General features: G+C 54.8%; 1 protein-coding gene across 5 annotated transcripts in view; it reads left to right on the top strand.

Moving 5' to 3' along the window:
- Positions 1–16,262, top strand: part of CPNE2 (copine 2) — a 52,017-nt gene that overhangs the window by 11,626 nt on the left and 24,129 nt on the right. For all 5 annotated transcript variants that reach the window (XR_012327870.1, XR_012327869.1, XM_073795559.1 and 2 more), the window contains exons 2-5: positions 9,291–9,505; positions 11,854–12,033; positions 13,844–13,918; positions 15,775–15,846. Coding sequence is in view for 3 of the 5 variants with exons in the window: in XM_073795559.1 (XP_073651660.1) it covers positions 9,326–9,505; positions 11,854–12,033; positions 13,844–13,918; positions 15,775–15,846 (507 nt within the window). In the remaining 2 variants the exon portion in view is untranslated. The remainder of the gene's footprint in view (positions 1–9,290; positions 9,506–11,853; positions 12,034–13,843; positions 13,919–15,774; positions 15,847–16,262) is intronic.

Raw genomic sequence — 16,262 nt, 5'->3', positions numbered from 1 at the left:
CCCACTTTGCAGATGAAGGAGCTGAGACCTAGAGGGAAGGGGTGGCAGAAGCGGGCAGAACCCAGTGCCTGGACTCCTTGGGCGGTAGTGTGGAGGCTGCCTGTCAGCCTGCTGGACCAGCCCCTGGGGCAACAGGCTGGAGATGCCCCAGGATCAAGCCCATTTGGTGGTGGCTACAGAGAATAGCCTCCCTCTGGGTGTGGTCTGGCCACAGCTGGGAGCCTCAGGAGAGCTGGGGGTGGGGGGTGTCAGGGCTGACCCCTGCAGCAGCCTCCTCCCCATGCTGTCTGTATCTATATTTATCCCCATGTCGGCCTGGCTGCCTTTTGGGAGTGCATCGTCTTCAGAGCTCAGCAGCTTTAGCTAAGATAGGGAAGTGATTTGTGTCAAGATGCTGCCCGCCCCCCACCTTGATGGGAGCACCAGTCTGCTCTCTGAGGGGCTGTGCACCACATGGCAGGAGCCAGTGCAGCAGTGGGTGTGCAGGGAGGGCCCCAGGGAGTATTAGCAGCTTGGGGATGGACCCCCCCCCCATTTCAGAGAACCAGCGCTGTGGAACATTGGGGTGGTAGGGCTGCGGCTAGAAGGTGGTACCAGATAAACTGTAAAGCCTTTCAGCTCAGAGATTCAGAGAACTCCTGATTTCTGAAATCCTAGAATTCCCAAACCCTGGGATTCTGTGAATCTGTAGGCTTCTGCAATTCCAAGATGCCGCAGATCCTCTTCCCTTCACCTTCACTCTTCCTTCAACTTTCAGCAAACGTTTGTCAAGCTCCCGTTCTATGCCTCTCTGCTCTGGAAACAGCAGAGATGAAAATAAGATCTGGTCCCATCTTTAAGCTCAAGTGAGGGTGACACTTCCTAAGCCGGTGGTTGCAATATGGTAACAATGTAAGTGCTTCCCTCTCCAGGGCCAGGGGCTCAGGGGGCACTTTGTAGAGCAGTCCCCAGTTTGTGTTTTTTTAAAAAACGTTTTCTTGAAGTATAATATACAAAATAGAGCAGACTTCCTGCTCAATGACTGTTCACAAACCCAAAACATCCGTGTTAGCAGCCCCTAGATTGAGAAACAAACGTGACCCTCACTGAAGCCCCCTGGTAGCCCCGTCCGGTTACTCACACCCTCCCCCACTATCTTGCAGTGCCCCTCCAGCAGCATAGACTTGTTTTGCCTGGGTTTAACTTCACGTAATGAGATTATACAGGATGACATGCCCCTTTGCGTCTGGCTTCCTGCATTCAGTATGTTCCTAAGACCTATTCATGTTGTGGCTGTCCTCGTGCTTCCTTCATGCTCGTGGCAGTGTGGTCCACCGTGTGCACGTTCACCATTTATTTATCCCTTTTCCAGATGATAGGCATTTAGGGGACTCCCGGCCTGGGGCTATTACAAATAGTGCTGCTCTGAAAGTTCTCCGGTGTGTCTTTTGGTGAACATATTGCATGTTTCTGCTGGGCGTTGCTGGGTCATCATAAGGGATGCATTTATTTAGCTTCGTAGTCGCTGCCAAACATTTCTCCAAAGCAGTTGTACCAATCTACACTCCTGTTGGTGACATGTGAGAGTTCCAGTTGCTCCACATCCTTGTCAACACTTGGTATCGCCAGCTTTTTAAATTTTATCCTGGGGGTGGGGGCAGGAAGGCATAGTGGCATTGATTTCGTTTGGTTTTGCTGAGCTGAGTTTGAAGAATGACAGAGCTAAGTGAAGAAGAGGGAAGGGCATGCCAGGCAGATGGAACAGCATGTGCAAAATTATAGAGGCATGAAAAAGTACTGTTGGAACTCTGTGTAGTAAACAGCATAGCTAGAGCCAGAAATGTGTTGAGGCAGTCGGGGGGGGCGGGGGGGGGCGGGAGGCGGCAGCTATCAGGGTGTTTGGACATTGTCCTGAGAACAGTAGGGAGTCCCGGAGAGGATTTTCTCATTTGAGCGAGTACCTGCAGTGTGTCAGGCATTTTGTAATTTACATTTTTTTTTGGTGGTATGCGGGCCTCTCACTGTTGTGGCCTCTCCCGTTGCGGAGCACAGGCTCCAGATGCGCAGGCTCAGCGGCCATGGTTCACGGGCCCAGCCGCTCCGCGGCATGTGGGACCTTCCCGGACCGGGGCACGAACCCGTGTCCCCTGCATCGGCAGGCGGACTCTCAACCACTGCGCCACCAGGGAAGCCCCTGTAATTTACATTTGATGGATAAGAAAACTAAACTGAGACTCAGAAAGACCAAATGACTTGTCCTGAGTCGTATTAGCAGAGGCTCTGGAATGCACATCCTTCCAAGCCTCAGTTTGCTCTTCTGGAGAATGGGAGTGGTGATAACACCTCGCTCAAGGATATTGTGAAGCTATAGAAGTTAAAGTCCATAACACACTGGGCACAGGGCCTGGGGCAGGCGTTATTATTACTCTCATTTTATATCCTGTCTCCATCACCACAGCCATACCACCCCCTCTCTTCCCTGCCAGCTGACAGGGTGGGAGTGGGCTCTCCTGGCTCCCACGGTTAGGAAGGGCTGGCAGAGAACTCTAGCCTCAGCACCCTATTTTCCTGCCCCACGGCAGGTCTTCTAGGACCTGAAGGTTGCTACGGAGGTTAATCTTATGTATCACCTTGGCTAGGCTATCGTGACCAGTTGTTCAGTTAAACACTAGTCTGATGTTGCTGTGTAGGTATTTTTTTAGATGCGATTAACATTTAAATCAGTGGACTTTTATTAAAGCAGATTATCCTCCGTTACGTGGGTGGGCCACATCCAATCAAAGGCCTTAAAAGCAAAGACTAAGGTTTCTCCCAGAAGAAGGAATTCAGCCCCAAGACTGCAACATAGAAACCTTGCCTGGTTTCCAACCTGCTTGTCTTGCCCTGTGGATCTCGGACTGAAGACTGCAATGTCAACTCTAACCTGAATTTGCAGCCTTCAGTTTTGCCCCGCAGATTTCAGACTTGTCTTCTCCAACAAGCTCATGAGTCGGTTCCTTAAAAGAAATCTCTCTCTATATATGTAGATATCCTATTGGTTCTGTTTTCTCTGGAGAACCCTAATACAGTTGCCATTTGTCTTCCTGGATCTTTCTCATCTGAGAGATGAGGTGAAGGAGGCAACTTAGATCTGGATGCGTTCAAGGCATCTTCTGACCCTGTAAGTTCAGTAAATGCAGCCATCAGGGCCAGTGGGGACCAGGCATCTGGTTAGCCGAGAGTTCCAGTTACCAGAGTGTCACCATCTAGACCAGAGGCTGCAAACTCAGACGTCTGCCGAGACCTCGCGGGAACTCAGCGTGTGAAGTTGGCAGGGCTTGTACGGGGACCAAGCATGACATCTGCCTAATTAGGCCAAGAGCGGGCTAAACCAGAGCCATCCCTGGGGAATGGTCAGCCACTGGTGGGCCGTGTAGCAGCCTCCCGCCTAGGAGCTTGGTGTTCAAAGTGTGGTCTCAGATGGGCCGCCTCAGCAGCGCCAGGAAGCTTGTTAGAAATGCAGACTCTCGGGTCCTTCCCCAGACCTGCTGCATCAGAATCTGCCTCACCTACCCACCCCTCTGGGATTTGTGTGTTACGAGGAGGGCTTGTTAAAGCACAGATGCCATTCTGGGGACTCTGAGCAGGTCTGTTTGGGGCCCAGGAACCTGCCTTTCTAACGAGCTCCCAGGAGATGCTGAGGAGGCCCATCCGGGAACCACCCTTGGAGCGGAGAGAGCCTGAGGCAACCCCAGGATCCTCTGTTGTCACAGATTAGACCCCACTGAGCAGGATTTGCTGCATGATGAAGACCCAGGAGCCCTCAGCCCAGGAGAGTAGCACCTTGAAGTGTGTGTGGGTGTGGGGTCTGAGTCTGTTATTCCCTCCCTGGCCCCCTATCTACCACCTTGGTCTCCCTTGGCATCTCTGAGCTGTGTCTTCCAGCTGAGAAAGGGAGCCTAGAACCATATCCTCAACGAGTTTTCACTCCTGGTCCCCTTTACATACACCGTAAACTTCACACACCTCTCCCCCTGCCCCCAGTCATCAAGAATCGCTGATAGTAGCACAAGCTGCATAGTGTCATTCTAAATGCTTTACCTCATTTAATCCTCGACATCAATACCTGATGAAAGCACTTTTGCTGTTCCTGTTTTTATAGAAGGGGAACAAAGACCAGAGAGGTTAAGTAACTTGCCTGAGATCACACAGCAGGTAAATGACAGAACCAGGGATTCAAGCCCAGCAGTCTGAGTCCAGAGTCAGTGCTCTTACCCTCAGCACAGTACCGACCAGAGGACCGCACCCCTGTCCTCGTAACTGCTGCCAACAAGACTGTAGAGCATTACTTGCTGCAGTTGGCACTGAAAACAATTTCATTTTTCAGGTATCTGGTTGAGCATGCTTTTTCAGAGGGCCCAGGATGCCACCCAGTTCTGACAGGCCATCCTGCTGTTGCACTTGCCCCTGCAGTGGGGGGCACCTCGGCCCTGCCCCTCCCGTCTCCCTTTTCCCCATCTGGGTCTCCAGGTCTCCACCTCAGCCGCTGCCTCCCCTGCCCCCTACCGGCTCTCTCCCTGCACCTGCCTCTCTTGGTGTCTCCTGTCACTGCCCGTCTCTGAACTGGGGCCCCTGCAGGCCACCTTGGCGTCTCTTCTCCACAGTGGGTGGGATGCACAGCCGGGCTCCTGGGTCCTGAGCTGCTGGGGCCAGTGATGGGCGGGGAAGTTGGAGTAGGGCAGCCCTAGCTCTTAGCCTCAGCACCGTTCTTCCCTGGCTTAGAAGCACCACTGCCCCCTTCTTGGACCTTGGTTTCCACCTCTGTGAAATGGGACATGAACCCCTCTAGTGCTGGCCTCTTGGAGCAGTTATGATGGTTCCGGGACTGAGAAGGGGCTTCATGATCCCTCAAGTGCTGTGTGTAGCCGGGAGGTGGTTGTGATTCCTCTGGGGCTGCAGATTAAAGAGCCTGCCTGAGGGGCTCCCTTCCTCATTCGTTTGCCACAGTGTAGATGCTGCTCTAGGTGCTGGGGAAACAGTGATCCCTCCCTTCTGGAACTTACATTCCAGACAGTACACAAGGCAAATAGACAAATTAGTAAAAATGGTTGTAGATTGCATTGATCTGTGAAGGAACCAGTGTGGGGTTGAGACTGCATTAGCTTGGGTGACCAAGGAAGGCTTCTGAGGAGGTGACGTGAAGCTGACAACTAAGACCTGTCATGTGATGGGACTTCCCTGGTGGTTCAGTGGTTAAGAATCTGCCTTCCAGTGCAGGGGACACGGGTTCGATCCCTGGTCGGGGAGCTAAGATCCCACATGACGTGGGGAAAGTAAGCCCGCGTGCCGCGACGAAAGATCCTGCATGCTGTAACTAAGACCTGACACAGCCAAATAAATCAATTAAAAAAAAAAAAAAAAGACCTGCCACGTGAAGAAAAGCATTTCTGGCAGGGGAAAGAGCAAGTGCAAAGGCCCTGAGGCAGGAGAGAGGTTAGCATATTTGCAGAGCAGAAGGAGGCCAGTGCAGCTGGGGCACAGGGAGTGACGGAGAGTGTGGCATAAGGTGGGGTCAGGTCAGGCCCTGTAGGCCTGGGGAGGATTCGGATTGTGTGACAAGGAAGGGCAGCCACTGGGAGATTTTCCGCAAGAGCTGTGGTAGCATCTGATTTGCATGTTTAAAGACTCCCTCTGGCTCTGGCGGGGCATGGAAAAGAGAGAGTCTGGGGGCTGGGGTTGCTCAGGGAGACCTGACATGGGCCAGGGAAGTGGAAGCGGGGAGATGGGGTCGATGCTGGACGCATCTTGGCGGTGGAACCGACAGCAGTAGTAGGATATGGGGGGTGAAGGAAAGAGAGAGGTCAAGGAGGATGGGTTCCTAGGTTTCTGGCTAAAACTGGAATGTTCTAGACCTGTGACTCAGCACCAGAGTCTCCAAATCCTGTTCTTCTGCCTAAAGGGTAAGATGTCTTAGGAGCCGGGCCAGCGGACCCTGTGGGAGCTTAAGCCTCCGTCTTGTTCATTGTTGAAGCCCGAGAGTGCTCAAGGAATGTTTGCTGAATGAATGAATGGGAATTCCCAAGCCCTGCCCGCTCTTTGCCTCAGTTAACGCATCTGTAAAAGGGACTGCTAGTTTTGTATCCCCGCCTTCCAGTTCCTTCCCCGGGGCTCTGGTCACCCCAGAAGGCCTGTGTCCATCTGGGCCAGGAGTCAGGACCATCCACGAGCAGGCCCCAGCTCCCCAGGCCCCCTCTCCAGCCTGCAACCTCAAATTACCTGTACTGCGGTGATGCACCAGGGAGCGTTTCCATCTTGCCTAGATGCGCATGGCAGGCCCAACTCTCCCTTAATGACACCTTGCCTGCCTGCCCTCCTGCTGGAGTAGGAGGGGAGGGGGCCCGGCCCAGCCTAAGCCGTGGTTTCTTTTTCCATTGCGTCAGGCCTCAGGGTCTGGCCTGCCCGCCCGCTGCCGGCTGGCACAGAGGGGCCCACTCTGACCCCCGCCTGCCCCAACTCCAGACATCATGTGCTCCCCGTTTCGGGGATCCAGAAGTTTCCAAGCAGAGGGTGAGTTGGGGATGGGGGACCTGCCCCTAGCTGGGGGAGGAGTGCCCCCTTCCCCGCCCACTCATCACTCACTCTCTCTGGGGCCTGCAGGCTGATCCAGGTGGGGCCACAGTGGGCTCTGAGGACTGTCCCCTGGGCCTGGCCCTCCTGGCCACACCCTCAGCCAGGCTGGAGCCAGTGAGGGGTAGGAGGAAGTGCAGTAACCTAGGCGAGGGAGGATGGTAGCTCAGACCAGGGGGACGGCGGGGGAGAAGTGGCCCCAGAGTGTCCATACCAGCGCTTGCCTTTGCATCTGTTAGCCTGCGGGCATGCGTGTGCGTGCGTATCGGTGTGACGTGCACAAGGAAACGTGGGAACCTGGGTGTGTGTACCTGATACCCCTCAGGTACAGGATGAAAACAGAGGTGTCTGACTTGGCAGTATGGGGGATGGTGGCCCAAATGGCATCTAGCATGTCATGAAGGGGGCCTGTGAGGTGGAGAGGGGTGGGTGAGCTGGAATCCACCCCATTAGTGATGATGGGAGAGACAGGGGTGCAGGCAGGGTAACGCCAGAGGAACTGGTGACCTTGGGGGCGCCGGGGTTTTCTTAGCCTCAGGCTCCCTTTGGCCTGGCTGACTCCCCAGATGCCCCCACCTGGTTCTAGGTCCCCACCATGCCCAGCAGTCCCCTGGCCCTGGCCAGAAGGCCGTACGTTGGCCTGGGAGTCTGGAAAATTGGTTCACAGCCTGCCTCTGTTTCCTGACTGTGTGACATTGTACAGGTGACTTCTACTCTGAGCCTCAGTTTCCTTATCTGCAAAATGGGGGTGACTCTTGTGCCCCCCACCCCACCCCAGGTAGTTGTAAGCATAAACAGGTGTTCTCTCAGCTTCTGTGTGGACGAGTCAGCCCCCAAATACTTACCCACAAAGGCCAGGTTCCAACTCCTTGACTAGTATCTTATCCCCTGACTGTCGAGTGGGTGGGTAACAGGCCCTGCGCTGCCCCAGAGGAGGGAGGTGAGAGGAGGCCATTCCTTCTGAGAGCATGAACCCACCTGACCATGCTGACCAGCCCTGACTACAAGCTGAGCACTTCACCCGCATGATGTCTCTGATCCTTATTCACTCTGGCGGGGCAGTTCCTAAAATTGCCTCACCCTCCAGCGGGGGACACTGAGGCTCGTTCATTCACTCTAGAGTGTTGACTGAGTGTCTGCCAAGTCCCAAGACCTGTGCCAGAGCTGGGATCCTGTGGTAAGAAGACTACCCAGCTCCAGCCCTCTAGGACCTCATGTTCCAGGCTGGCTGAGAGCTGCGGAGGGCAGCCAGGTCCTGCGGTCTCCAGGCTCCCAGAGGGAGCTGGGGCTTTATTCGGAGAGCGATGGAAGTCTTGGAGGGTTTTTTTTTTTTTTTTTTTTTTTTTTGGAGGGTTTTAAGCAGAGAGGTGTCATGGTCCAATTTGTGTTTTTCAAAGCTCACTCTAGTCCCTGTGGGGACAAGGGGTGGTTAGACTAAGGAGAGGCAGCAGGGAGGCTGGCGAGGAGGTGGCTGTGATCCAAGCGGGAAGGACCGAGCCACAGTGGCATTGCTGGGCCCGCTCCCTCTCCCTCTGACCCCAGCCCCTCGCTGGGCACACGCAGCCCCGGTCTGCAGGAGGCCTGCGCGAGCGCGGTCCCCTCTTCCGCTCCAGACACAGCGCCCTGGGCATACCTGACAGGGAGAGGACCTGGACAGTGACAAAGCCGGTGCTCAGCCTCCTCCCTCCCACCGTCTGTCCCTAGAACAGAACCTCATTATAGTCACACGAGCCCAGAGCATCAGCACAACACTGCAGTTTGCCTGCAGTATTTATTCTTGTCGTGTAAAAACTAGTTTCCATCGGAGGGGCTGGAGAGCTGCGTGTGTGCCGCAGGGTGGCCGTGCCGAGTCAGGGAGGGATGAGCAAACCTGTGACCCGCCGCGGGGAGCGGGGAGTAGGGATGTCCAAAATGGACATCTTGCCGGGTGGCTGATGCTGGAAGGCGGGCCTGGGTGAACTTCAGATGTGCCAGTGGAAATAAGATCTGACCACACCTCGTAGGACTGTGTCATGATGTGTCGTTAGCACATGAGGAAACTGAGGCACAGAGAGCTGAGGATAAGGACCAACTCAGGCAAGATCTGAGCGATATGGAGCATTTGTGCATGCGTTGATTTATACACGTACCTTTTTTTAATTCAACAAATGTAAACTGAGTGCCTCCTATGGACCGGTCACTGTGCTTAGGCTGGTGATACAGGACGAACAAGACAGATAATGAACAAAGTCAAGTTTTGGATAAGTGACCAGAAGGTAGCTTCCTAGCGGCCAAAGCACTGAGGGAAACCTGAGCAATTACAAGCTCCGTCATAGCCGCAAGATGCCGATATGTCAATTGCTCAGGAGAAGCCCAGGTTTTCCTGGCAAAATGATTGGGATGCCTGTGTCCACTGTGATTTGTTGCTGATCTGACAGGGGCAGCTTGGACCTGTGTGTATCTCACAGGTAAAGATGGACCAAAGCAGAGAATGACTTTAAAGACAAACTAAACACACCTACCGGAGACTCCTTTTTCACGCATTTCCTGCATTCTTTCTCCAAGCTTTTGCCCATGTCATCCTCCCCACTGCCACCCTGCCCCCCACACTCTCCTTTTCTTCCATCTTTAACCACACCTTGAGGGTCAGGTGGTGACGCCTCCCCAGGGTGGAGTGGTGCAGCAGATGTCTGTCCCCTCCCTGACCCCCAATGCTGTCCCCTCAGACTGCGAGGAGCTGCTGCCGCCGTTGCCGACCCCCATGGCCTACATGCCGGGTGGAGGTGCCCCAGCACCGGGGGTGGCCCCCGTGGGCTCCCAGTACTGCGTGTGCAAGGTGGAGTTGTCAGTGAGCGGCCAGAACCTGCTGGACCGGGACGTCACCTCTAAGTCCGACCCCTTCTGTGTCCTCTTCACAGAGAATAATGGCAGGTGGAGCGAGGTGAGGCCCCTCTGTGTGCAGCTGCAATGGGTGGAGGGTGGCTCGGTCACTGGGGAGGGGCTCTCACTGTATCCCAGGGACCTGGGGTCAGGCCCTTGGAAGTACTTGCAGTGTGGGCCAGGGGTTACTTAGAAAATTGTTATTCTGAAAATCAAATTTTATTTAAAATGTTTATAACAGTACTTAAAATAATTATATTTGTGTTTATTATAATTCATAGATTTATATAATTTTATATTTAGTATTCTGTAATATTTTAAGTTACTATAATATATAGTTAAAACCTTAGAGTTTTGCAAAATGCTTGCTTTCATTTTTAAAATAACTTTCCCCTCTTATTCCTAAATGAGCACAGTCAGTGAGGAGCAAACAGAGAAATAGGGAACTCAGGCTTTGGTCCCAGAACTGGACCAAGACCCACAGCTCTGTCACTCCCTGCCGTGTGGCCTTGGGCAGGTGGCTATCCCTCTCTGAGCCTGTCTCCTCAGCTGTGAAATGAGGATTTTCTTTCCCTGCCTACCTTGGAGAGTCCCAGAGCTGGGGATGTTGATGGTGCCACAGCCAACGACTTCTGAGCTGGAAGACTTTTGCCTGAGGGCTGGGGAAAGATGCAGCTTAAGGAAGGATATTAAGAAATCCAAACTGTTAAGACTTTCAACGTTTAAAAATGGCTTTGTTTCCTATTCCGAAAGGGGTCTATATTCATTGCAGTAAATTTAGAAAATCCAGGTAGACCTAGAGAAGAAAATCAAAATGGTTGGGAACCCGCCTGTCAGGGAGAACCAACTGTTAATGGTTTGGTATCCAGCCTTCCAGACAGTTTTACATGCATATGAATTTTCCAAAATATGTTTCTGTTTTTCATAGTTATTTAATGAGGCCTCGGTGGGCGTCCCACAGAACATACTGTGGTTTACAAAGAATTTCCACAGATGTTGGCTCCTTCTTATGATGCCAAGGAAATGGGCTGGGATTGTTGACCCATTTTACAGAGGAGAACTGGGGCCCAGAGCAGGGAGGGACTTACCTGTTTCACCGAGCCCGTTGGTGGTACAGCCAGAAGTGGGAGGTGGGGCATGAGGTCAGCCGAGGATTGCTGGGGGAAGCCCCAGGCCTGAGGCCAGCATGTCCAGAGTCCCCTCTGACAGGTCTCCGGAACTCCCCCCGCCCCTGCCCCTCGGGCAGTGATGTCCTCCCCCACTGCACCCACCCTCACTCATGACATGACCCCCACTCTCCCTGACAATCTCGTTCCCACCCAGGCCAGACACCCTGGCTAAAAATAACTCAGGGCCAAGACCTCTTCCGTCCCTGCTGCTCTCTGGCCCTTGGAAATGGGATGGGTGGGAGGAAAAATCAACACAGCCCAGGCCCTAAAATAGACTGTCACCCAGACTCCGCGGTTTGGGGCCTCGGTGCAGAGAGGCCGGGAGGCGGGGTTCCTGTCCCAGCCCCACCAGAGACCCACAGTGCAAGGCCCTGCCCTTCCCCAGGCCTCGGTCTCCACACTAGGTAGGGGACGCTCGGTTCCTGGTTTTGACATTTCATGGTTTGAGGAAGGTACAGACACCTGCCTCCGGGGAGATGGGGAACCCCTGACCTCACCTCCCCACTAAGTACCCCTCCTTCTCTCTGTTTCTTCTCTCAGCTTCCATGTAAAATGTGGTTTGAAAAAAGGGTTCTCCCCAAATATAAAGGATGAAAGCCACAGGTGTCAAATCCTTTCATTTTACAGAAGGGGAAACTGAGGTCCAGGTGGGAAAAGGGACTCCCTCTGTCACTTAACCTAGGCAGGGACAGGGTCCGACCTCTTACCTTGGAACCTGGGTATGGAGTCAGGACCAGTGTGTTAAAAGTATGAATGGTGGGCTTCCCTGGTGGCGCAGTGGTTGAGAGTCCGCCTGCTGATGCAGGGGACACGGGTTCGTGCCCCAGTCCGAGAAGATCCCACATGCTGCAGAGCGGCTGGGCCCGTGAGCCATGGCCACTGAGCCTGTGTGTCCGGAGCCTGTGCTCCGCAATGGGAGAGGCCACACAGTGACAGGCCCACGTACTGCAAAAAAAAAAAAAAAAAAAAAAAAAGTGTGAATGGTAGAGTCAGGACTGGGTTCAAATCTTGGCCCTGCCCTCTAGCTGTTCGACCTTGGGTGAGTCACTTAAGCTCTCTCTGCTTCAGTGTCCTTATCTGTGAGCTGGGAGTAATGATTGTTTCAGCCATCTGGGTAACTGGCCATGAGTGCCTGGCACAGAATTGGGTGTTTAGCAAGTAAACACCATGATTCCCTGTAGCCCAAGAAGGGTTGAAACAGCTACTTGACTCTGACACCTGTTTCCCTGCCCTCTGCCAGTATGACAGGACAGAAACTGCAGTCAACAACCTCAACCCCGCTTTCTCCAAGAAGTTCGTCCTTGACTACCATTTTGAGGAGGTGCAGAAGCTCAAGTTTGCCCTGTTTGACCAGGACAAGTCCAGCACGCAGCTCGAGGAGCATGATTTCCTGGGCCAGTTCTCCTGCAGCCTGGGCACGGTGAGCCGGGCTCCTCCAGGAGGGCGGGGTCAGTGCGGTGCCGCCACAAGTCACCTGGCTCCCAAGGATGGGGCAGCCCCCTGGAGAGTCTGCTTCTGCCTGCTTTCCCTGGTCCTGTTTTCCCGCCTGGCTCCCGAGGTGGCATCACAAATGCGGACAGCCTTGGGGGCCAGCAGGCACAGAAAGGGGGAAGTAGGCAGGTGGGGTTGGGGCCAGGCTGAAGTGTTCCCCTTGGAAGACACTGAGCACAGTGCCACACAGGAGTGGGGCGCCCTGTGGCCAGAGCTGCTCAGTGGTAGATGTAAGCAAGTATGGTCTTGACTTCCTGGGATGGGAGCATCTGACCAGCAACCAAGACACCCACGATAGTCCCACTTGGTGGCTGGCTCACCGTGTGACCTTGGGCATCTTCCTTTCCCTCTGTGGGCCACATTTCCCCCTCCAGTTCACTCCTTGGTGAGCTTAGGGAGGTTGCAGGGCTAAGAGCTCCTGATACAAGTTCCGATCATTGTTAATGGCTATGTGCCCTAGGGCGAGCCCCACACCCTTCTGAGCCTCACTTTCCCCATATTTTACTTGGGGATAGTGATGAGCTCTCTGCCCAGTCTATAGGGATGGTGGGTGAATAAAACGGAAAATGCTTCGAGAGGTTCTAGTGGAGACTGAAATGCCCTGGGCCTTCCAGGAGATGATGTTCAATGAAAAAAGCAAGGGCCCAGCAGTTACGTAAGAAGTGGGGTGTGTCTCTCAGGGTCCCCGCCATGTGTCTACACCCTCAAAGGGTAACCGAGGAGAGAGCTTTAGGACCAGTGGGCAGGGGCAGGAACCGACAAGGGGTGAGGAAACCTTTACAGGGCTGACACCTGTCAGAAGCCCAGCCACCCCTAGCCTGGAGGGAGGGGCGGGGCAGGAAGTGGTGTTGCCAGGTCCTGGGGAGAGCTGTGGCCACCACGGGGAGGCCTCTGGACTGGAGCCGAGGCCGATGATGAGCAAGAAAGCTTCCGCCAAGGCTCCGCCCAGCCCTTCTCCCCTCCTGCTCTCCTAGCTCCTGCTGGCACCCCCGTTGGCTGGACCCCAACAAGCTGTAAGACAGGGGAGCCAGGTGATGCAGTCCGCAGTGGCATAGAGAAGGTGGAGAAGGGCAGAGAGTGGACCTAGGGAGAAAAAGTAGCACAGGGAGACTAGGAACATGCTCACATTGGCACAAAGAAACACTGGCCTTTTCCCCAAGAAACAGAACTGTGGTGGCACAGGGAGGGTGTGGGAATGGGGTGTACAGAGACGGGTGGGAGGGAGACTTACAATGTGTTCCACTTGTCCTTTATATGTATTGATCCTTGAACTCTGTGTGAATGTATTCACTATTCAAAGCAATGAAAGTACATAGGAGGAGTCAGGGTTTGATCCTCTCCATCAGGGATCACTCCCTGAGGGAGGGTGGGGGTCTCTGGATGACTCTGGGGGAGGCAGTTACGTGGCTAACCTCCCTTCAGCAGTCTCCAGAAACTGAGCCTTACAAGAGCCTTTTCCTGGGGACATCCAGGTCAGCAGAATCCGACTGCTGGGATTCTGTCCCAGCTGTGGGACCTCGGGCAAGTGTCTTAACCTCTCTGGGCCTCAGTTTCCTCAGCTGCCCGGTGGGGTTAGCAGTGGTTGCTGTCTGCCTCCCATGGCGGGGATCACGCAGGGGGAGGTTTAGCCAGCGCCTGGCATGGAGCATCGTGCTGTGAGCAGTGCCTGTTGAGGATTTTTTCCTCCCTGGGTCTCTTCCCCAGCCCTCAGAGTGAGTGCCTCTCCTCTCTCCCTCCAGATCGTCTCCAGCAAGAAGATCACTCAGCCTCTGCTGCTGATGAATGACAAGCCTGCGGGGAAGGGCTTGATTACGGTACCAGCCCCGCTCCCCGCTCTCTGCTCTCTGCAGGCCCCCCACACACTGCCCACTGCCCTCCCCCATCAATGGGCCACTTCACTGGCAGATAATCACCAGCTTTGTTTGGAGTAAAAAGGCCCAACTTACAACTTAGCAACAGGTCTCTTAGCAACGGGCTCCTGGCTCCACATATGATGTGTTGGGGCTGCCAAACCAGGGAGTGGGGGGCACTGCCAGGGGTGCCCACGGTGGCTCCCCAGGCAGGGGCGCTACTCCTCCTCCCTGGAGGCCTCCAGAGCCCTCCCTGCATCCACTTCCGGCACTGGCCTCTTGGGCGACTTTCAGGCGTTTCAGAGCCTTGCCCACCGGAACTCTGCTTGTGGCTGCAATGCGCAATGATACCTGCGATGCGCAGTGATTCTTGCGATGCGCAGGCCCTTCGAGCGGCTGAGCTCTTCGGTCATTAGAATTCCGGAAGGCGGGGAAACCTGGTTTTACAGATGAGGGAACTGAATCCCAGAGAGGAAGTGCCCTTGGGCGGTTCAGCTAGTGAGGTTGTGTGATGCCAGGGGTTCTGGAGGGAGCAGGGCTGTACCTGTGTGTGTTCACAGGCTTTACTCCCCTGCCCTGGAGCCTTCCTGGCTTCCCAGTGCCTGTGGAGCCATGCATTCCAGGCTGGGAGGGACCCAGCAGTCGCAGCTGTTTTTTACCCCTTTCATGTCCATGGCCTGTGTTCAAGGCAAACTGAATTCTTAGCATACCCTGCACTTACCCCAGGCCCTCATCCACTGTTCCTGCCACCTGGAATGTCCCCTCCCAGCCTCCCCCATCTCTTGGGGTTTAAAACCTCCCCATCTAAATGCCTTCACAAGCCAGCTGTCCTCCACGTGGAAGCCAGCCCAGAAGGACCCAACCCAGTGGGTATGCCAACCTCCAGCATTTCCAGCAGTTCGCCTCCAGACCTGGGTTCTGTCCTCCTGTGAAATGGGGGCAGTAATAGGGCCTACCCTATGGGGTTGTTGAGCAGGTCTCAGCTGGAGGGGGGGAAGGGGAAGGGGAGAAGGGGCCTCTAGCCTGGCCTCTGTCTGTGGTTCTCAGGGTCAAATAGTTCGTTAGGTGAGGCCATCCCAGAGGTGTGGGAGCAGAGGAAGTCCTAGCCGAGGGAGAGCCCTGCCCACTTGGGTTGCTGTTGGCCAGAGGGCCTTCCCTGCCACTCTGGGGAGGTGAGAGGAAGAGGCCCAGGGAGGGTAGATGGCAGCCTCGAGGTCACCCAGGTGGTGCATCACTGGCTGGCCTGGGGCAGAGGGCCATGGCTGATGGGGAGGGCATGGAGGATAGATGAGTGGTGTGAGCTGATGAGACAGCAGAGAAGAGCTCGGGTGGTCCCTTGCCTGCCCTGGGCCTCAGTTTCCCTGGCTGCACAGTGCAGTTGTTAGAATTTCCGACACCTTGGTGTTTTGAGGTGGTTGTGTGTGCTCCCTGGATCTGCAGTGGGGACATGAGAGGGTCTGTCAGGCTGCTCGCTGGCCCAGAGCCTCTCTCTAGGGCTCAAGACCACCCTCCATATTTGGTCCCTGCTTCATCCCCCCCCCCACACCATCTCATGGCCCATCTCTTGAGCCACATTGGGGTCACTTTCTGATTCCTCATATCCAGAAGGGTTATTACCCCCATCTTCCAGAAGATGGAAACTGAGGTTTGAGGAAGACGAGAGACTCGTCCCAGGTCACCTGGCACTACTCTTCCCCACCACTCCCCTCCTAGCCCTGGAGAATTGACTCCTGGGGCAACCTGTGTCCAGCCTGCCTGAACGGAGGCCAGAGGGAGTCTCAGGACAGACCCCGACCCCCGACGTTCCTCTGGCCTTACAGATTGCTGCCCAGGAGCTTTCAGACAATCGGGTCATCACGCTGAGCCTGGTGGGCAGGAAGCTGGACAAGAAGGTGAGGCAGGCAAGGGAGGGGGCTTTCCATCAAGGAGCAGGAACCCTCCCCCAGCCCTGGGGTTGTGTGGCCTGGGGGTTCTGGCCACCACCTTCATTGCCCCTCCAGGGACAAGTCCATAGCACACGGCCCTCCTGCCACCCCAAATTAGGACTGCTTCACCACTGAGGTAGTGAGTTTCCTATCACTTAGAGATATTCAAGACATGGCTGGAAACCCACTCGTTGGGGCTCCCCATCCCACGTAGTGTAAATGCTAGGGTCCTTACAGTAACCTACAGGACCCCACCTGATGTGTCCTCAGCTCCCCCCGACTCCCTGACCTCACCCCTTCTGCATTCCCTACTTTCATTCTGTTTTAGCCAAATCAGCCTCTTCATTGTCCTAGGATTAAACCAGGCACCGTCCTGCCTCAGG

This window comes from Tursiops truncatus, chromosome 19 (genome assembly GCF_011762595.2).
Source record: "Tursiops truncatus isolate mTurTru1 chromosome 19, mTurTru1.mat.Y, whole genome shotgun sequence".
NCBI classification, from domain to species: Eukaryota; Metazoa; Chordata; class Mammalia; order Artiodactyla; family Delphinidae; genus Tursiops; species Tursiops truncatus.
This window is presented reverse-complemented; position numbering and strand designations above follow the sequence as displayed.